This window comes from Glycine soja, chromosome 7 (genome assembly GCF_004193775.1).
Source record: "Glycine soja cultivar W05 chromosome 7, ASM419377v2, whole genome shotgun sequence".
In the NCBI taxonomy this organism is placed as follows: domain Eukaryota; kingdom Viridiplantae; phylum Streptophyta; class Magnoliopsida; order Fabales; family Fabaceae; genus Glycine; species Glycine soja.
In genome coordinates this window covers 7,374,444-7,397,749 of record NC_041008.1, presented here as the reverse complement: position 1 = coordinate 7,397,749, position 23,306 = coordinate 7,374,444, and the positions used below count along the sequence as shown (strand labels likewise).

The following is a 23,306-nucleotide window of genomic DNA, read 5'->3' as shown; positions in this document are numbered from 1 at the left end:
ATTTGGATCCATGAGAGACTTTATGAAAATGGAAATGATCGAATTAGGAAACAGAGGAGAGGAGGACTTTTCCTCGGAAGATTTATACGTAACATGGATCAGTTGATCTAGACGATATATATACATCAAGTTGGCGGGCTATTTCACTTGAAATCTATTTCAACTTTCAGAATCTTTCAAATTTTTTATTTTTGACATAATTAATAATAAAAGTAAAAAAACAAAATGTTAACTGATGCAAGACAAATTTATTTTACGATTATTTTTTCCTTTTCATTTATATAAATGGATTTAAAGATGACAACACTTTTATTACTCAACTTGTCTGAGTTTCAAAATGAATAGATTATTATTAAATGTAAAAGGTTAAAATAAAAGTTTCATTTTCACTTGTATCTTGCATCGATTTATTTATATACATTTCTTATATTAGCAACTAATTTTTAGGGTGTGTATGAATAAAATCAAGATTTTTTTAATTAGATTAAAATTTAGGCTAATTTTTTTCTTTTTGATTATTAATCAAATAAATTATTATAATAATATATAAATATCTTTAAAATATTTATGTTTAATTATTATTGTTCATAATTATATTTTAAAGTAACTAAATTAAAAATAAAATAAAAATTGGAAAATAAATAGCAATTTACTTAACCACATGATTATAATTTTTTCTTAATTATATTTTTCATACAATATATATTTTAATTACTAAATTAAACAATAAAATATAGTTATATATACATAATAAAGATCATCATACTAAGACAAGTAAAGAGTAATTATAACAATAATTGAGTTATGTGAGTTTGTAACAATAAAATTTATATTAGTTTGTTTGAGTATTATGAATATAAAAAGATTATAGATTTTGTTATACTGCTACTATAATGTATTATTATTACTGTTGTTATTATCATTATCTTTATATTCTATTTTTAAGTTAGCACATATAATTGTTCTTGTAAATCGTGTTATTATTATTTTTGTCTTCATTAATTGTCATGATGTGAAAGTTTAATAACTCAGCATATACTTGAGTTCTAATCAATCTTTAATTTTGTTTCAATTGGATTTTTAAACTTATATTTATTCTTTAATTAAGTCTTTGCAATAAAAACTTAATTAAAAAAATAAAAACAATTTCAACAACCTTATTGAAAAAGATCAAAAATCTAATTAAAAATTATCAAATAATAGAGAGACGTGCAAATGAATTTAATCTTATTTAAAATGTTATACTTGAGTGAAAAATTGCACCATATTTACAAGGTTAACACATGCATAACATCATAAATTCTAGAATCCCGTGTTTGTCAAATGGGATATTTCATTCATATGAAGTGTTTAGTGATTATAATTTTAAAATAACTTATTTAAAATTATAAATAATTTATTTGAATATTATAGTTTTGTCACTAAAACATTATTAACTTTTTAAGGATATTTTTGGTTCTTGTAGGTTTGAATTTTTTTCAACTTTTGTTGCTATAAAAATATTTTTGTTTACTTTTTGTCTTTGAATTTTTTTTATTTTTTAATTTGATCGTTGTATGATATTTTGTTCATTTTTTATCCTATAAGTTTGCAAATTTTTAATTTTAATCTCTTTATTAAGATTATATTTTTTTCACCTTATAGGAACTAAAATTAAAAAAACATAAATTTATAGATACTCAAAATGAACAAAACATGACCAAATTAAAGATGCACAAACTTACATGAACAAAAAGTTATCTAAGTTTTTTTTAATGTCATTATAAGTTAGTTTAATATCAACCAGTCATTTACTCGTGCATACGGCCATGTTACTCCGCTACTCCGCTTCGCTCCAGTTATTTTTTTTTTGTTTAGTATAAAAAATTATTTATAGTTTTTTAAACTATTTTTTATGAATAAAAATGCGTCTTTTATGTTGTTTTCTTCCTCTTCTAAGTTTTAAAAATTCTCATTTTACCCTTATTTAAATAACGTGCCAACAATATAGGATAGCTGAAGTCATATGATTGGACCAAAAATTTATTTATCTAAAAAATAAATGAAAATAGCTTATAAACTTTCATAATTTTACCTTATTCAACTATAGTTTAATTAATGAATAAGATGTACACAAATTATATTGTTATTTAATCACAAAATTATCATAATAAATTTATTATTTTTTAAAACAATTGTTTTATATGTTATACTGGGAAAAAATTATGATTGATTAATGATACAAAGAATTTAACAAATAAAATAAAAAGTGAGAGATATGAAAAAAATAATAGTAATATCACATAATTGTTATTATGAGTGATCTTCTCACAATATACAAGAGGGTTCATGTACTTTCTTCAATGCATGCCAATTGTGAGTCTTACCAACAAATATTTTATCCATCCATGGAAGTGTATATCATTATATTGAATAAAATTGTCATATATTGGAAGGTCCTATGGTTTTAGGAAGTCTTAGCAATATTTACATATTCTTTCAAGATGAATGAAAATGGCTTATAAACTTTGGTAATTTTATAGTCTCCAACTATAATTTAATAAATGAATAATATGTGTACATTTATATTGTTATTCAATCACAAAATTATCATATGTGATAAATTTTTAAAATTTTATAGTAAGTATATTGAATTTTTTTTATCATTTTTTATAATAATTATTTTATAAGCTAAACTAAAAAAATCTATGATTGATTAATAATAAAAAAATTAAAAAGAAATTAAACTTTTAAATAAACGTTCATATAAAATTTCTTATATTACTTAAATTGTTGATTATATTATATAAAAATTTTCATATTACTAGAATGATTGGATCTATTATCGTATTGTATCTTTGAATTTAGATAAGGAGATCATCCTTGTGATATCACATTGATCATTATTGGATATTGACCGCCTAAGATTTTTGAAATTTTAGATATAGTTCATCAAGGAAGAAGGGTGAATTGTGCATCCCTTCACACATAATGACTCATGCATGTTCCCGTGCTCATCACCACACTGCCATCTATCTATCCAGTGTTTTACATATCCTTCCTTAACAAGAACAATAGGTGTGTACCTGTAGAGGCAGGCAGCAAGGCAAAGGCAAGGGTGTTCTTATTCGCAGAATCTCCCACCAGTTGGGTAATATTTGGATCCATGAGGGACTTTATGGGAATGGAAATTACGAGAGGAGACAACTTTCCTAGGAAGATTAGACGCAAAATGACATGGATTAGTTGATCTAGAATATATATACATCTTTGGTTGGCGGGTTATTTCACTTGAAATTTTCAACTTTTAAAATCTTTCAAATTTTTACACAAACTTTTTATTTTTGACAAAATTAATAAAAGTACAAAAATGTTAACTGATACAAGACAAATTTATTTTATTTTATTTTTTCCTTTTCATTGATATAGATGGATTTAAAGATGACAACATTTTTATTATGCAAATTGAGTGGGTTTCAAAATGAATAGAAATTAGGATTATTATTAAATGTAAAAGGTCAAAATAAAAGTTTCATTTTCACTTGTATCTTGCATCGATTTATTAGTGTGTATGAATAAAATGAAGATTTTTTTAATTAGATTAAAATTTAGGCTAATTTTTTTCTTTTTGATTATTATTCAAATAAATTATTATAATAATATATAAATATCTTTAAAATATTTATTTTTAATTATTATTGTTCATAATTATATTTTAAAGTAACTAAATTTAAAATTAGAATAAAAATTGGAAATAAATAACAATTTAATTAACCACATAATTATAATTTTTTCTTAATTATATTTTTCATACAATATATATTTTAATTACTAAATTAAACAATAAAATTTAGGTATATATACATAATAAAGATAATCTTACTAAGACAATCAAAGAGTAATTATAACAATAATTAAGTATGTGAGTTTATTACAATAAAATCTATATTGGCTTGTTTGACAATTATGAATATGAAAAGATTCTATAATTCATTTCACCGCCTTTATAATTTATTATTATTACCGTTGTTATCATCATCTTTATATTTTATTTTATTTTTATGTTAGCGCATATAATTGTTCTTGTAAATTGTGTTATTATTATATTTGTATTCATTAATTTTCATTATTTGAAAGTTTAATAACTCATCATATACTTGAATTCTAATCAATTTTTAATTTTGTTTCAATTGGATTTCAAAACTTATATTTATTCTTTAATTAGGTCTTTCCATTAAGCACTTAATAAATAAAAAAACAAGTTCAACAACCTTATTGAAAAAAGATCAAGAATCTAATTAAAAATTATCAAAAATAGAGAGACATGCAAATGAATTTAATCTTATTTAAAATGTTATATTTGAGTGAAAAATTGCACCATATTTACAGGGTTAAACATGGGATATTTCATACATATGAAGTGTTTAGTGATTACAATTTTAAAATAATTTATTTGAATATTACAGTTTTGTCACTAACACATTATTAATTTTGTAAGGCTTAAACATATTTTTGGTTCTTGTAAGTTTGAATTTTTTTTTAAATTTTGTCGCTATAAAAAAGTTGTTTACTTTTTGTCTTTGAAATTTTTTTATTTGATCATTGTATAATATTTTATTAATTTCTAGTCCTATAAGTTTGCATATTTTTAATTTTAATCTCTTTAAGATTACATTTTTTTATCTTATAGGAACTAAAATTGAAAAAACAATTTTATAGTAACTCAAAATGAACAAAACACTTAATAAGACCAAATTAAAGATGCACAAACTTACATGAACAAAAATATATTTAAGTTTTTTTTAATTTCATTATATGTTAGTTTAATATCAATAGTACCGTTATTTTTTATTAAGTTCTTTCATGATTTATAAACAATTGAATGAAAATTATCTATTTTTTTTAATTAAATCCATTAAATACTTATTTGATAAATCTTTACATAATTAATCAAGCACCGTGTTATCAAATGAGATATTTCATACATATGAAGTGTGTAATGATTACAATTTTAAAATTATAAATAATTCATTTGAATATTACATTTTTGTCACTAATGCATTACTGATGCATTATTAATTTTTTAAGGCTTAAACATATTTTTGACTATTGTAAGTTTAATTTTTTTTTCAACTTTTGTCGCTAAATTTTTTTTTTTCCTTTTTGTCTTTTAAATTTTTTATTTTGTCACTATAAAACATAATTTTTTTATTTCTTTCATTTTTAGTCCTACAAGTTTGCACATTTTTAACTTTAATTTCTTTAAGATTATATTTTTTTTATCTTATAGAAACTAAAATTAAAAAAAAAACACTTAATAAGACCAAATTAAAGATACACAAACTTACATAAACAAAAAGATATTTAAGTTTTTTTAATGTCATTATATATGTTAGTTTAATATCAATAGTACCGTTATTTTTTATTAAGTTCTTTCATGATTTATAAACAATTGAATGGAAAATATCTATTTTTTTTAGTTAAATCCATTAAATGCTTAACAATTATAGTTTAATGTACAATTTCATAAATATGAACGTGGTGACCAATGTAACATTGTTAGCCTATTTTAATATGCTGATTTTAAATTAATTCTTATATTAGGTTATTAAATAATATAATAATAGTGTTTGAAAACATTATTTTATTATATTATAATATATAATAATTTAAATTATAAATATATTTTATTTGAATATAGTAATAATAGTTTAGACTACTATGTTAAATTTAAATATAAAAAAGATAATATATGTGTTATGAAAATATAATAACAAATAATGATAACAATTTAAAGCATGTACTAATCAATTTTTCTTATGAATTTAAAGTAATTTATTTAAAAATTACAATTTTATCATTAATATATTATTAGATTTTTAATAATACTAATTTAATGTCATTAAGATTTAAGACTCATAAGTTATAATTCAATTATTATTTTTAAAATACTACCATGGAGCTTTTCAATGAAATCAATGTGGGTCATTTCAATGTGCAATTTTAACATTCTTCCAGCAAGAAAATGATATATTTGTTTCTACGCAAAGAGCTACCATACCAAAATGTGTGGCAACAGTGGTTAGAAACGTAGGCCTTTTAATCATATCATATAAGAGTTCGATCCCCCGCTGAGAATAAAGCAACACCTGTGAATAGAAGAATTGCCATTAACAGGTTCCTTACTTTCTTGGGAGATTAGTGTCATGCTTCTAGCTATGAGAATACTTTGGTTCAATCTCGAATCTAGAAAAACCATGAACTACAATCAGAATTTTAAGCAGATGCAAGGCTAAGTACATGTCCGGTTCAATGTTTAAAACTGTCGGGAATGCATGAATGATGAACCAAAAGCCATTTATAACTTATTTGACCCACTTTCATTAGAAAATGAGCATGCATTACACATAATCAAAACACACGTAAACCTCTTGCATAAAATTGTGTTAGGCTTTTAAAAAGCCCCCCCTGGTTACAGAATCAAGACATTGGCGAGATATTGTATGCCAAACTCGTGCGCTAATAACATACTAGAGTTTTTTCATGGAAAATTGAAGATTTAAACATGCCATCTTTACTAGGAAAGTTTAAAACAAAACAATGAAGAATATTTGATAAGAAACTATTCTACTCATAATATGAAAGATACAAGTAAAGAATATTCATGAAACAAATTAGACTAACCTCAGCAATATTTTTTGGGGGGTTATAAGAAAGCTCACTGTGACAATAATTAAATAAAAAGCATATAGGGAATGACTTGTGTTGGCAGCCCAACAAAGAAAAAGATGCTTTATCAAATTTAAGCTAAAAAATAATGTGAACCAAAAAGGCATACAATGACATTATTCATGAATGGATACCATCAAACCTAATTGCCACTTTTGAGTCTCTCCAACTCTTCTTCAGCCTCGTGTAACTGGCGCTGTAATGCTGATACTTTACTCTCCAACCGTTCTACTGGATCTCCTTTACTGCATAAGGCTTGATATGGTGATGTAAAATGTCTTGAAAATGCTTTCAGAGCTTCAACCCCAGTAACCTGTCAATTTTTACTGGCTAATTAAAGTCTAATGATGCAAACTAGCAAGAATTAACAGATGAAATAAAAGCAAGTAAGCAACTACTCACACGGTTTCAGTGGTTCAAAAAATAACCACAAGGTTTTTTACCACCACCGCAATACAAACATGAAATTTCGTAATTATATATGTAGTAAACATGTATGCATCTGCTGAATATAGGGAATACAACAACTAACCTCTTCTGGGAGCAGTGGCAGCTTGGTAATGTTAAAGTCATCATACAACATGTAAAACTGGTCCAGATATTTCTGTTGCATTTTCATTCTTGCTTTAAGTAACTTGGATTCAACATCTACAAGGATGATCAGATTAGAAGACAATAATATGATACAGAAAGAAATAAAAATAATAATAAAAAATAAACTTAAATATGTTTTAGATCCCTAATAAATATCTAATTTTTGTATTTGCTCCCTAATAAATTTTTGTTTTGCGTTGAGTCCCTAATAAAACAACACTTTTGTTTTTGGTCCTTGGTATTTTGTTTTAATCCCTGATAAATTAGCAAATTTTGTGTTTACTCCCTAATAAATTAGCGAATTTTGTTGTAGTCCCGATTAATAACAATTGTGAAAAATTTATCATGAAACAAACATAAAATTTGTTAATTTATCAGGGACTAAAAATAAGTGTCAAGAACCAAAAACAGAATTGTTGTTTTACTAGAGATTTATAAAAAAACTTCGTACCCCATTGCCCAGAGGCTCTTCGCTATGCGAAGGTATGGGGGAGGGATATTGTACGCAGCCTTACCCTTGCATATGCAAAGAGGCTGTTTCCGGATTCGAACCCATGACCAACAAGTCACCAAGGCACAACTTTACCGCTGCACCAGGACTCGCTCTCTTACTAGAGATTTATCATAAAACAAAAATTTATTAGAGAACAAATGCAAAAGTTAGATATTTATTAGGGATCAAAAACATATTTAAGCCTAAAAAATATGTAAGATATCAAGGACATGACAAGCATGTTAGTTACCTTCATCATCAAAGATTACTTGATTGATGATGATATTGTGGGTGTCAATTTCAAACTTTGTAAGCTCCTGAACCAATCTTTCTGTTTCATATAGAGAAAGGAATTCAGGAATGCACACACAGACAAAGGTTGTCATGTCCTGTAAATAAAGAAATACAACAATTTAGTTATTGAAAGGGGATTGGTAACCAGGCCTGGGCAACTAGTACGATAGAAATAAAATCAAGCACATAAATATACAGGAATAAAATTCAAAGACGGCACAACAAATAATACATGCATCTTAATTGATCGTACTAAATTATCAAATAAAGGGAACATAAACAATAACAACAAATGAGTAGGACAAATCTAGAATTCAAGTTAAAAAATCAACAAACATGAGAGTATAAGAATAACTGAAGAAAGTAAGCCCATTCTTTTGATCAAAATTGTAGGGAGATATTGCTTTTATGCAGGGAACGACCTCACTTAGCCATTGAAATTGGTCAAATCCAAACACTAATAGTAGAAGAATGCTTCAACTGACCTTGATTTTTAACTGTCCTCTTACATATATTTAATTTTCAAAGGTTAATACCATCTAACAACTGAAAAAAACAGTTGTCGACAATATATGCCTAAATATTGGTAATTTGAAAATAAACAAGTTAATTTTTAGAATTTTTTTGTTTCAAATTTTAAGGATATTATTTAGATAAAGATATGGATATTATTCTTATCATTTAGATAGTGAATGTTATTGGTTTGATTTTAAGATTAGAATAATTTTAGTATTTGAATTGTGTTACACTTATGAATAAAAGTTTATTAAGCTCCCCTACATAACATAACCTCCTTCCAAAAAAAAAAAAAAAAATAATAACAGTTTTAATGTGAATAGTAAATATAATACTCCCTCTAGACCTAAATATAAGCAACAACAAAAAATGGACTGAAATATAAGCAAATTTTAACTACTTTGGCCTTAAGTAATGATATCATCCCAAAAATACCCTTCAATTAATTGTGATTATAATTCCAATGATTCCTTTTTATTCTTAATATCAAGTTCCAATAAAGAACACTTTAGGAAAAAGATTGTTTTTTAAATGCCATTAGAAGAATTAAATGACATTAACCAACTTTCTTAAGCCGAGTAAGTTAGTTTAATATGCTTATATTTAGGTCAAAGGGGAGTATTTCATAACAAGTATCATATTCGTGTCATATAGGTTTTTAAATTAATAATATGTCAAGACAAGATATTTACGACTAGCAATATGTTCAACATTTTTAGATCCTAACTTTGATAGTTTCTAAGAATTACAAGGTCAAATTCTTTCAAGAGTATACAAATTATAGTCTAAGTTTGTCAAAATAATAAATAAAAACTACAGGCCATTGATCTAAAAGAATATAGGCCACAATTTAGTGAGGGAAAAACAACAAATTGTCATTTTTAAAACAATACCAAACAGAAATTAAATGTAATTCTTACCGGATCTTTGAATTGCTTATTAACTTGTTCAATTACATCCTTCATGCCTTCAAGCCTCCCAAGAATTTGATCATCTCCAAAATCATCACCCATGCCAAACATGCGGGTCATCTGTGTTTAAAGTTCAAAATGGCTTCCAATTACACAATAGATAGTGAAACAAAACGCATCATCTCATGAATCATCAAAGAAGGTTGTTCCAAGTTAGGTACAAAACAGTTACGTTACAGAATAATATTTAACTATTATTTTAGCCTATACAGTGCACAGGATAAATATTCATTTTTATATAATTAAAATTCATAATAAATATTTTTTTAAATATATAAATTGTATTTTAGATTTACAATGAACTATTTAAATTGAATAAGATGGTTAAGAAAATAAAGTAAGCAGATGAAGATAAAAGGAGGGTAGTTTGAGATAGTTGAGAGAAATTATTTTACTAGTAGAAGTGTGTCAAATATACATCCAAATGAGAGAAGAGAGAGAATATTGAAAATATCAAATTGAAAGAGTAGGGAGACTGAGAGTCCCACTCTCTCGTGTATCATAACATAACGTATAATATAGGAGTAGATGTTATACAAAAAGAACAAAACAGTTGATTCTTCATGCAGAAACTATTTGGACTATTAAATGCATACATTGAATTTCCATTTTCCGACATTAAATGTAATGAGTAGCGGTGATATATAAATTACTTCTGGAGGCATCAGATGACAATATTTAATAGAATATGAAAAATGCAATTATGACACAAGACTGATCAGTAGTTTTTGACAACATCTTCAATCATATCCAATGATGACAACAGATATCAACACTTCTCATCGTGAATCATAGCACAAAGAAAGACAAAAATAGTTAGTTAGAGTGGGATCACTACACTTACAGGACCAGAATACATCTCTTTTGTATGGAATGAAACATCTGGGAGGAACATCAAGGAATGAAAAGCAGTGATGGAAGTTGAAACCGAAACAGTAAGACCTCCAAAATGAAATGAGAATCTGTTTCTATAATTGGATCTACTAGCCAAAGAACCATCTAATTGGGGGGGGGGGGGGGGGGGGGGGGATCTGATGGAAGATCAAGATCATGTTATTAAATAAGCCTCCTATGGTTTGTTAACAAGAGGTGTTATAGTTATACTGCACTGATTCCAGATCCACACTATAAGGGAATGTATACGAAAAAATTAAATTTGAAGATTATAGTCTATCTAAAATCTGAAACTGAGCCTAGTCAACTTAAACTCGAAAGAAAATATCCTATGATGCAAAAATTTCCATTCCTAAGTTCATACCTGATTAAACAAACCACCAAATTTATTTTTCAAAGACATCACTTTTGCAAGACCCTTTTCTAAAACCGATGGGAATTGCAATAGTCTGAGTGTATGGCCAGTGGGAGCAGTATCAAATACAATAACAGAATAATCCATTGTCTGCACCAATCTGCAAAATTATTATAGATCAAAGCACACAGTGAATAAAAGATAAAATTAAGTGGAAAAGTGACATTTCAATGAAAAATAAAGAAATGGGAATACCACATACTTGGTTAACAGATTTCTTGACGAACCAACCATGGTTAAGCATGTTTTGCAAATCAATAAATATATAAAAAAAAAAATCTGCATAGCTTAGTTGATACAAATTATGCTTCCAACTTTAGATTTTGAGATTACCACATTTTGATTCATTGGAACCTAACCTTAGACATAAGTTGTTTTAAAAGCAAATAGGCTCACCCTTTTCTTGTATACAAACCAACAGTCACCTAGAAGATTTTATGTTTGCTTTGACCTTAGACCAATGATCAAGTATGAACTATAAAGGTAACATGCACGTGATGGGAGTGATGCCATCTCATCAAGTATATGCCTACAGGATACTGTAGATTTAATTTACTTATGAATCTGTGAGAACTCAGCATTTGCTATTGCTAGACAGGGTTTCAGAAGGATTTTTCAGAAACCAACAGTAAAGCCTCAAGAATGGTCTAAACTCTAAAGGCCGCTGGTAGCAGGCTATCTCGAAAACATATCTCCACAAATTTACACAGACGACAAAATTGAAAATAAATCTTTCCTTTTGCTTGCCCAGCTTAAGTGACACAAGGATCCTGAAGAAACAGCTTAAGAACTACAACCTAAATCAGGATATTTACTATATCACTGGCAGAGGAGGCAACCAAATAGGTCTCCACGAGGACAGCTAACTAAAGTAAAGCATGTTTCTTTCAACAAATTAGAAACATACACACACACAAATTGTGCAGTTCACGTGAAAAATATACAACTAAACACAACAATCTTTCCCCTTATTACCCAAGTTCCTATTTTCAGGATTCAGATCTCAAAAATTGTTTCCCCAAGGGTTTTCTAAAATAATGATAATATGTTCATACCTTCACATATCATACACTCTATCAACACTTGTAATTTCCCTTAATCTTTCCCTATCGCATCATATCTACAGTTTCTCTCTTCTTTCCCTTTATCTTTCTAAGTATTAACTAGGGTAGTGGCATCCATTGATAATTTTCCTATTCAAAAACACTGATAACAATTCTGATTGATTGATTAAATACAATAATCACCAATCCATAATCAACCATCATTCCTCTTTGCTCACTTCAAACCCAAACCAATCCACTGGCCCAGTCACAAACATTAATTACACACCCCCAAAACAAGTTAAGCAATATTGAATTGTCACAGTTAACAGCTTCCACGTTTCTAAAGCCAAATTGTCACTTTTTTTCCCTTTATAACTGGCTTCCAAGCATGCACTACATACAATCACCAGTCCATACCTACCGACCATCCATCATTCCCCTTTCTCTCTCGCACACCTCAAACCTAAATCTATCAGCTTTACAAATCTTATCACAAACATTACACACAGGAATCAAAAACAAGTTGAGCAAGACTTGAGAGCATGTTTGGATGTCCGTTCAAAAAGCGGTGCATGAATTCCAAGGTAAATCTAATGATTCACAAACTCCGTTTTGGTAAAGGAAGGGATCTGGATGCTTTAGCAAAACCTCATTTTGTCCCCAAAAGTCCGTTTGCAACAATAAAACAAACATGCACTACACTGAATTGTTAGTTGTCATGGTATTCTTACTTCAACATCTCAGCAAAGCTCATGGCCTCATCAATCCCGGGAATCGCGCCGGCGAGCTCGGAGAACAAGGAGTCCATCCCATCAGCGCCACCCATGTCCTCATGCTCAACAGTAGGATCCACCTCCTACAATAAGACATCACAATATGCAATAACAACAAGACAAAACAATTGAATGAGAAAACAAAAGCAAAGCAATCCCTAAAAGTGAAAGTGAAGAGTACTACCATGGCGTAGAGGTTGGAAAAGCCATTGACGAGAGTGGGGGTTTTGGTGAAACGCTGCTGGAAGGCGTCGCTGAGGTTGTGGGCGGGGTCGGTGGAGATGATGAGGACGGAGGAGCGAACGGTGGCGAGGAGAATGGAGAGGATTGAACTGCATGTCGTTTTGCCGACGCCGCCTTTGCCACCAACGAAGATCCACTTCAGAGTCTCCTGTTCCAGAACGTTCTGCACCGTTCCCTCCACTTGATCTCCCATTCCCTCTCTCTCTCTCTCTTTGATTGATCAATCAATCAATCACAAACCTAACTGCGCGGATTCAGATACTCACAAACACAACAAAACACCACCACGCACAACCCTTTATTTATTCACCCAAAAAGAAAAATATATTTTGCAGAACCACGATGATGTGACGCTGGTTTCTTCCTTTTTCTTCTTCTTCTTTTGTGTTTCTCCTTGGATTTCAACTTTCAACGACCTGCGAATTTGGGTTCAGATTGTTTTTTTCTCCAGAGTAAGCAACGAATCCAAATCTTGATCTCATCAATTACTCGAATATACTGTGTTTTTTTTTCCCCTGGTTTAATTGTTTTCAAATCAGTTAACTTTTCCTTTTCAATCAAACAAAAAAAATTGTGAGCAATTTACTGTTGAAACAAAAAAAGTACAATTCAAATAGTACTATTTAAGTTTCATTATTATGACTGTTTTTTAATGATATTATTATGATTATTTTTTTATGATAATGAAGAGCATATAAAAAAGAATGTTTAAAAATATTATTTTTTAAAAAAATCAAATGACAAATATGCCATTATTTCAACATTTCAAAATTAAATTATTTTCTTACAGCAAGGCAAAATTAAATTTAATTCTAATTCAGTGGTAATGTAAAAACAAACTACATTGTTATCTAATAATTTGATTATAATACATGACAATACTATTGACTTTTGTTACAAGAGTTTAATGATGAAACACTTTCATAATTTTTATATTATCATTCAATTATAAATTATGATTAATATAATTTTAAGATAATTATATAAAAAATAATAAATTTATCATAAATAATAATTTATAATTGGATGACAGTTAAATTATATTTTTATCATTTATCTTATTTTTGTTATGTTTATTTTTTATCTTTTAAAAAATTATTTTAATTATTTATCTATTTAATTAAAATCATTTAAAAAAAATTAAAATATAGATTTTAAGAGACAAAAGATCAAGTTAAACAAAAATAAATAAGATAAAAACTAAAAAAATCATTTAATTATGGATGATAATTTTATATTATTTCAACTTTCTTTCTCTTGTTGTCATGCACAAATTTCAAATAAAAGTGTAACTAACTATTTTTTTTCAATTAATTAAATGGTGTGTGAGTGTTAAATTTTCTGAAAAATAAAAAAGGTATAATTGGGTCGGGCTGCGGGAGGATTCAATTTTAAGGTGGGGTTTTCCGGTTGACATTTCTAAATTTACTAAGTATACTCGTTTCCTTCTTTTTGGTATGTAAATTAAGGCCAAATGATCATTTGGAGTCATTTTTTTTTCAAATTTACCATTTGGGGATAAAATTTAAATTAATACTTCGAAAGGGGTAAGTCGTAACATATGTTATGACTTTTTTTTACATTGAAATCATAAAAAAATTACGACTTTAATTTTTTTTACAAACGACTTTAAAGTCATAAGATTTTTTTTCATACAACTTTAAAATCGTAAAGTTTTTTTTATATGACTTTAAAGTTGTTAAGATTTTTTTATTAAAGTCATAATTATTTTATGCTTGGAACAAGTGCCCAAAGGAGAATGAGTCGGTACTAATTTTTCCAATAATGGATGGATTGGAATAGCATCCAAATTTAAGGAGTTAACGGAAAAGAGTTATCACAAAACAAAGTTTAAGAACAAGTTTGATAACCTTAGAATAGAATGACGAGTTTGGTATAAACTATTTGGTAAATATGTCCAAGATGCTTGAATCTTTAATCATGCCCTCATAACTCCTAACATGAATTTTTCACATCCTTCCCAAGGTATTATTATTTTTTTTATCACTATAATTGAATTTCATTCTTGATTAAATTTTATTTATAATATTTTTTACCTTTCTTAATAGGTAAATATTATTTGGTAGATGTTGGCTATCCAACACCAATGGGATATGTTGGTCCTTACATATGTAAACGTTACCACCTTCCTAATTTTAGACATAGATCTGAGTTTGCAAATAATAATGAAATTTTTAATTATTATCACTCCAGTTTAAGTTTAAGGTGCACTATTGAAAGAACGTTTCGAGTATGAAAGAATAGATTTGTAATCTTACGATCCATGCCTAAGTACAAATTTGAAACATAAATGCAAATAATTTGTACAACAATGACTATATACAATTTTATCAAAAGGAATGTTAAAAAATGATGTTAATTTTACATGTTAGGAAGATGAAAACATAAGCCTTGCCTCATATAATAACTACCAAAATGCATTTAACTTGGACCAAAATGATGTCAATTTTATATTAAGAATTATTTATCATTTTTGTATTTTTTTGTCACAACTTTATAAATACATTATTATGTTAATTTTCATTGCAAGCTTTTATTAAAGAGATGCCTTTTATTTCACAAGCTAATATTTTAATTATTAATTTTTTTATAAAAACTTGTTATAAACCTACGTATTTATTTCAAATTAACAATCATCATATCAATATAAAAATAAATAATAAATAATAAATAATAATACATTAGACATGTACAAATAATTAAGACCCATTTTAGTAATTACATGTTTAAAATTAATTTTAATTAAAAGTATCCAAACATCATTTTGTTAAAAAATCAATTTCTGATATTTATTATATAAACAAAAATCACTTATTTTATAATAATTTTATTTAAAATTAATTTTATCAACGGAAACCCAAAATAGGTATTGTACTACAAAATCTTATTTTGTTCTTATTAAAATTTCCACTTATTGTGACTTTGTGTGGGCGTTCGGATTGACAGAACCGAGAAGCATCTACGCGACTGGGCTGGTGGGATCTTCCTTTGTAGCTTCAGTCCACCTGGTATTTTAATTTGATTTACATAAAGGGGTAAAGTCGCATATGGTGCAGTTCCCCGCATTATAATCTACACCTAACATTCCGTTCCATCTGGATCTGACGGCCGAAAAACTTTTGTCCACTGTGCAAGACCTACTCAACGTTTGCACGCTAGAAGGCATCACCAAACAAGGTCTCGTGTCATTTGGATGTGTATTTCATATCCTACTCATACTAAAGTCAAACAATTTCTCACTTATTCCTTTTAATTTATCCTTTTTATCTTTATTTTTATGTTGAATTTTAATAAAAAAAAATTAAAAAATGTTAATAGTTAGAGACATACTTGTGAAACTTGATTTGTTCCGGTCGAATCGATATCCGGTGACCTAACTGGGTCAATTCTATTATTGGATTGATCATACAATTGATTTGAAATGATCCGATCAAATCCAACTGATTAGGTCACCTGATCTCAGTTGGACCAATCTGACTCAAACAATTCTACAAAAAATAAAATTAAACCACCTCTACAATGACGTTTTAATGTTTTATATTATCAATTGTTATTTTAGATTTTGGAGTATGAATAATTTTTTTTACTCAAATAATGTTAATTATATATTTATATAATGGATACATATATAATTTTAAATTTTTAATATAAATATATATTGGGTCAATAACCGGATTGAATTTCACAACTATGGTTAGAAGACTAAATTTTTTTCCATTCTAATCTTTTATTTTTTAAAATTTATTTTAAAATTTTATTTATTTAAATCGATTCAATATAATTCTCTGGATCAATCAATGTGTGGATCAATCAATTGTGACACATGGTAGTTCTAGACTAAAAAATAATTTCTCTAAATATACTCACCTCTCAATCCTATTCATCCTTTACCAAACAAATGGTCATTAGAATTGACCTAAAATAACTTTGAAATATAACCATATAGGCAATTTATCTTCATCTAAAGAGGGATCGATAACTTATCCTGGTAAAAGGGCAAGTTAACGTGGCAAGATAGGTCACGTTTCATAGGGAAATCCAGTGTCTCCGGTATGTATAAACACATTAACCCACATAAAACTCGTGCGTATTCAATGGAGGTTTCCATCTTTTGGACCCAAACTAGTGAAAAGGACTAAAGGAGTCTTGGGCGACATGCATGAATAAAATCAAGAGAAATATTGTTTTTATTTTTAACGAAAAGAAAGTGCACAAAGGCTTGTATTAAACTCTTCTCGTGATTTCTCTCAGATAGACGAGTTTGTCTTTTACTTTATGAGCGGTGATAATAATTTATAAAATTCTCATAAAATATCTCTCATTTTTTTTCTATTTCTCTTATTCGGTCACATTATATCACCAATTATTTATCTAATTCTTATCTTCCTATTTCTCAAATAACCAATTAACACATGTATTCGTGCGAGCTTTTACTGTTCTTTCTCGTACTATAAATCTAATTTGTTGGGGAGAAAGAGAGAAAGCCAGGAAAAAGCATATACTAAAATGAGATGAATTGCATTATGAATTGAATTACACAGAGGCTATTTATATAGCTCAAGTTCATCCTCAATCACTGCCTTATCACACTCAACTAACTAAACAAACTACCAAACTTTACAACTAATATACTGAATTACAACTAACACACCCCCTTAATTCAGAATCTCCATAGGTGAAACACCAAGCTTGTCTCTCAACACTACAAAGCTATTCACCTTTAATCCTTTTGTAAAAATATCTGCCAGCTGGATTTCAGTGCTGCCATACCTCAAATCCAGTTGTTTCTTGCTCACCTTTTCCCTCAGAAAATGAAATCTAGTCTCAATATGTTTTAATCTTCCATGTGCTACTGGATTCATGGCCAAACTGATAGTAGATTTGTTGTCTACATACAAACTAACTGGCCTCTGAATTTCTACCTTCAATTCTTCAAGCAAGGAGTCCAACCACAAGGCTTGACATGCAGCATAGCAAGCTGCTATGTACTCTGCCTCACATGAGGATAAAGCCACCACTTGCTGTTTCTTGGAACACCAACTTATTGATGTACCCAGAAACTTGAAAAGATAGCCTGTAGTGCTTTTCCTTTCCACCTTGTCTCCGCACCAATAAGAATCTGAGAAACCAATTAATTCTGAAATTTCCACCTAGTTTGTGAAACCATCTTGATCAGCTTCCTTAGTAAACAAAATACCATAGTTGAGTGTGCCTCTGAGGTATCTTAGAATCCTCTTGGCAGCAACCCAATGAGAGGCCTTAGGATCATCTGAAAATCTGCTAATTAGACCTACTGCAAATGAGATATCTGGTCTTGTATTATAGAGATATCTCAATGACCCTACAACTTGCTTGAATAGGGTGTTATCCATTGATTTTTCTGACTCATCCTTCACTAACTTCAAGCCTGGTTCAACTGGAGTGGATGTTGGATTGCAGCTCATCATCTAGAATCTTTTGAGCAGATCAGTTGTATACTTTTGCTGGTGCATGATCATCAACTCCTTTACTTTCTTGAATTCCATTCCTAGAAAATATGACAGCAATCCCAGATCTGTCATTTCGAATTCAAGCTTCAATCTCTCCTTAAATTTCTCTATAGCCAGTGGATTGCTTCCTGTGATTAGCAGATCATCAGCATATAGGCACAGAATTATCATGTCTTCTTTGTCATTCTTCCTTACATATATTCCATGTTCCTTTTCACACTTATGGAAGCTTTGTTTTATCATAAAAGAGTCTATTCTCTTGTTCTAGTCCCTTTGAGCTTGCTTTAGGCCATACAATGCCTTATGCAATCTGAACACTTTATCTTCCTTGCCTTTGATCTCAAAACCAAGAGGTTGTTTAGCAAACACCTCATCTTCCAAGGTACCATTCAGGAAAGCTGACTTTACATCAAGCTGGTATAAGAACCAATCTCTATTGTGGGCTAGTGCTATTACCAACCTTATGGTTTCCAGCCTAGCTACTGGAGCAAATACTTCAGAATAATCCAAACCAGCTCTTTGGAGGAAACCTCTTGCAACTAACCTTGCTTTATGCTTGGCTATAGATCCATCTGGCTTTAGTTTCAGCTTGAATACCCACTTCACATCAATGGGAGACTGATTTGAAGGTAGGTCAACAAGATCCCAGATTTGATTTCTTTCAATTGCCCCCAATTCCTCTTCCATTGCAGCCTTCCACTAATCTTGTCGCAGTGCATCTGTGAAATCAATTGGTTCAACATCTGCCAGGAAAGCAAAATGTACAAACTCACTTGCATTCCTCTTTGCTTCTACTTTTTCTTCATCTTCAGTTACTGCTGCTTGGCCAAGAATGTTAGGCAACTCCACATGATAGTCTTTAAACTTCAAAGGCAAGTGCCTATCCCTTTGTGGTCTGAGATGCACAGCTGCAGACCTATCATTTTCAACTTCAATTCTAGTTTCTTCAATGATTTCTACCTCAGTATTCTCCTCTTCAACTAGGGTACTGATTGTGGATTTCTTCTTCCAATCCCATGAGCCATCTTCATCAATTACCACATCTCTACTTATGAAGATTTTCTTAGACAATGGTTCAAGCAGCCTGTAGGCACCAGTTGGGTGATATCCAACCAGTATCATAGCTACACTCTTGTCTTGAAGCTTCTTTCTCTTCTCATCAGGTACATGTTTGAAGCATAAAGACCCAAACACCCTCACATGCTTCACTGTTGGCTTCCTTTGTGTCCACACTTATTCAGGCACTTTATTCTTTAGCTTCTTAGTTGGACTCTTATTTAGTATATAGACTGCAGTGGACACAGCTTCTCCCCAAAATTCTGATGGCAGGTGTTTCTCCTTCAGCATACATCTAGCCATGTTCATTACAGTCCTATTCCTCCTTTCAGCCAGCCCATTATGCTGAGGAGTATATGGAGCAATAACTTCATGAATTATGCCATGTTGGATATAGAAAAATTCGAAATCCTTTGATGTATACTCCCCTCCACCATCTGTTCTAATAACCTTGATTGCTTTTCCACTTTGTTTTTCACTCAACACTTTAAACTCCTTGAATATAGAAAGCACTTCACTCTTGGCTTTTGTCAGGTACAGCCACATCATCCTACTAAACTCATCAATGAAGGTCACAAAATATTTGTTACCTCCCATTGAACACACTTCCAGTGGGCCACATACATCAGAGTATACAACTCCTAGCACTTCAATTGCTCTAGTAGGTGATTCAGATTTGAAGGAGTTCCTAGGTTGCTTACTTTTCAAGCATCTTTCACAGATTCTGTGAGGATTTCTGATTCTGGGCAGGCCATCAACTAGCTTCTATGACTGGAGTTGATGCAGGCCCTTGAAATTCAAATGCCCAAGTCTAGAATGCCAAAACCAACTCTCATCTTCATTGGCAGTTGATGCTAGACACTGCACATCAACATTATTCATATTCACTTGAAAGGTTCTGTTTCTAGACAATGGAACTTTGAACACTCTTACATCACCTGGGTCTAGTAAATCTAGAAACTTGTTCTTCAAGGATGCTGAGAAACCCTTTTCAAGAAGCTGACCTAAACTCATCAGATTACACCTCATATCTGGCACATACATCACTTCTTCTATTATTGCTAGACTTCCATCACTCCTTCTGAAAGCAACATTTCCAACTCCCATGCTCTTCACAGTACTGTTATCTGAAAATTTTATGGTGCACCTCTTGCTGTTATCAAGATTCACAAGCCAATTCATATTGCAGGTCATGTGATTTGAACATCCAGTGTCCAAATACCATGTTTCTGCATCCACATTGCTGCTGAAATTGCATATGGTTGTCATCAACACAACTGCTTCCACATCTGAACCACTTTCACTTTCATTCTGTTGCTTTGCTTGTGCCATATGAGCCTCATTTTTGTTGTATTTCTTCTTCTTTTCTCTTACATATGCACTTCCACATTCATTTGCAAAATGACCCCAGCCTTGACAATTGTAGCATCTGATCTTGCTCTTGTCAAACCTTCCTTTTCCAACCTTATTACTTGAACCAGATTCTCCTTTTCTTCCATATGGCATTGAGTGATCCAGAGCAAAGTCAATTTGATCATTCTTGCCTTGAAATGAAGGATTCTTTCCTTCATGCTTGTTGCTATATCTCTTAGCATTTCCTCTCCACTTCTTGTTCTTCCAACCTTGCTTCTGTTTTGAAGCATACAAGGCCTGATCTTGCAATCTTGCTGGGCTCCTCTCATTCATCTTCAGCTCATGTGCTTCTAGAGAGGCTTGCAGCTGCTCGATTTTCATCTCAGACAGGTCCCTTGCCTCTTCGATAGCAACAACTCTCCCATCAAATCGAGGGGTTAGAGTTCTCATCACCTTTTCTACCAAATCTTAATCCTTGAATCTCTCACCACATTCTTGCATTTTATTCACAATTCTGAGCAATCTTGTGAAGTAATCACAGATCCTCTCATTGTCTTCAATTTGGAGCAGCTCATATTGTCTCTTCAAAGCGTTTAGCTTCACTTTCTTCAACCTGTCATCACCAGAACATGCTTTTGCTAGGATATCCCATGCCTTCTTCGACGTTGTGGCAGCTGCAATTTTTTCAAAATGTGCAGAGTCCACACATTGATGCAAGAAAAAGAGTGCCTTACAGTCTTTCTTCTTCAAATCCTTCCAAACTTGTCTTTGAGCATCTGGTGTGCTGGCTGTAGGCTCTTCAATCCCATTCTAAACCACCTCATAGACATCCTGAAAACCAAAGAGGGCTCTCATCTGCACACTCCATTTGGACCAGTTTTTCCCATCAAGAGCTGGTAAATTTCCAGGTACATGGTCATTCATGATGCTATCTTGATTTATCCACACTCAAGCTTTTCCAGCAATCACCAAGATTCTTTTGCAAGATCCAAAATCTGCCAAATCTTGATTCTCAATGCCTCACAGATTGCTTCACTCACAATCTCACAACTCTCAACTGTTTCACACTCAAAGGATCCACACTGTTTGAATCTCTCACCACTCTTTCTCAATTCACACCTCTCTTATCCCACCTAGTCCCAAGACTTAGTGCTCTTGATACCAAATATGTTGGGGAGAAAGAGAGAAAGCCAAGAAAAAGCATATACTAAAATGTGATGAATTGCATTATGAATTGAATTACACAAAGGCCATTTATACAACTCAAGTTCAGCCTCAATCACTGCCTTATCACACTCAACTAACTAAACAAACTACCAAACTTTACAACTAATATACTGAATTACAACTAACATAATTAACATAAATCCTTCTATCAAGACATGTTAACCATTTTTTCAACATCATTTGAAGCTTGTATTTCTATTTTTTGTTCTGTTTAAATCTTTGTCGCATACTTGTTTCCTTCTAACAAAAATATTAGCAACACATTTAGTTCTTTATTTGAAATTTAGTAAGACTCATAACTAAGGTGCTCATAATTTGAGTATTTATATAATTATAACCATATCTAATAAATAACTAGATTATAAATGGATATTATAACTATAATTATAACTAATTTTTAAAATATGGATATATAACTAATTATAAACAAACTAGTTATATAACCAAATTATACAATAAATTATGTCTAAAATTAATTATATAACTAGTTATAGATGAATAAAAATAAATTATTTGAAATATTTATTTCTATAAAATTAATTATAGTTTTATAACTACAACTAGTTCTTAAATAAAAATAAGTTATTTGAAATATCTATAACTATAAAATTGATTATAATTTTACACTTATTTTTATATAACTAGTTGTAGTTATACGTTTTTTTTTAAAACTAATTTTTGTAGCACCCCTACTCATAACATGCATGATACGAGTTTCACTTCTTTTATAAGTAGTTAATAAAGTATACCAATGATTTTTTTTGTAACTCATAATAAAATTCAACAAATAACAAAAAAAAATATTAAAAATAATATATAGTGAAAAATCGTATTTGTGGTTATTATCTCAAGGTCAAGGGGATTATGTAAGGCCAAATTACTATATTTATCAAGATAAACTCAACGCCAAGATATAGCTTGATAACTTGAACACCTCAGTCCATAGCCACAAAACATATAAGCTTAGTTTACTGCATATAAAACAAAAATAAAGACCTGCAAGAGAAAATTCGTAAATTGAGGAGTATATTCAAAACTTCCAATGCCATATATATGAAAATCGTTTCTGGACACTTTGGAAGCTTGTTCTTCAAACCGCAAATAATATTTACTAATTTTGCCAACATTAGACCATCATTTAATCACATGTGCGATTTACAGTTTACAGTTCCAAGTTTCATCGCTAGTGAGACAAACCTATCAAGCACACCTA

The 23,306-nt window shown here is 29.9% G+C and overlaps 1 protein-coding gene across 1 annotated transcript; it reads right to left on the bottom strand.

The window, feature by feature from the left end:
* Positions 1-6,582: 6,582 nt before the first annotated feature.
* LOC114418505 (ATPase ARSA2-like) lies at positions 6,583-13,455 on the bottom strand. The gene is made up of 7 exons (XM_028383887.1): positions 12,889-13,455; positions 12,663-12,787; positions 10,835-10,985; positions 9,526-9,636; positions 8,046-8,184; positions 7,241-7,356; positions 6,583-7,021 (listed from the first exon to the last, which is right to left on the bottom strand). The coding sequence occupies exons 1-7, from the start codon at positions 13,138-13,140 to the stop codon at positions 6,851-6,853; spliced, it is 1,065 nt and encodes a 354-aa protein (XP_028239688.1). The 5' UTR covers positions 13,141-13,455; the 3' UTR covers positions 6,583-6,850.
* Positions 13,456-23,306: the final 9,851 nt, after the last annotated feature.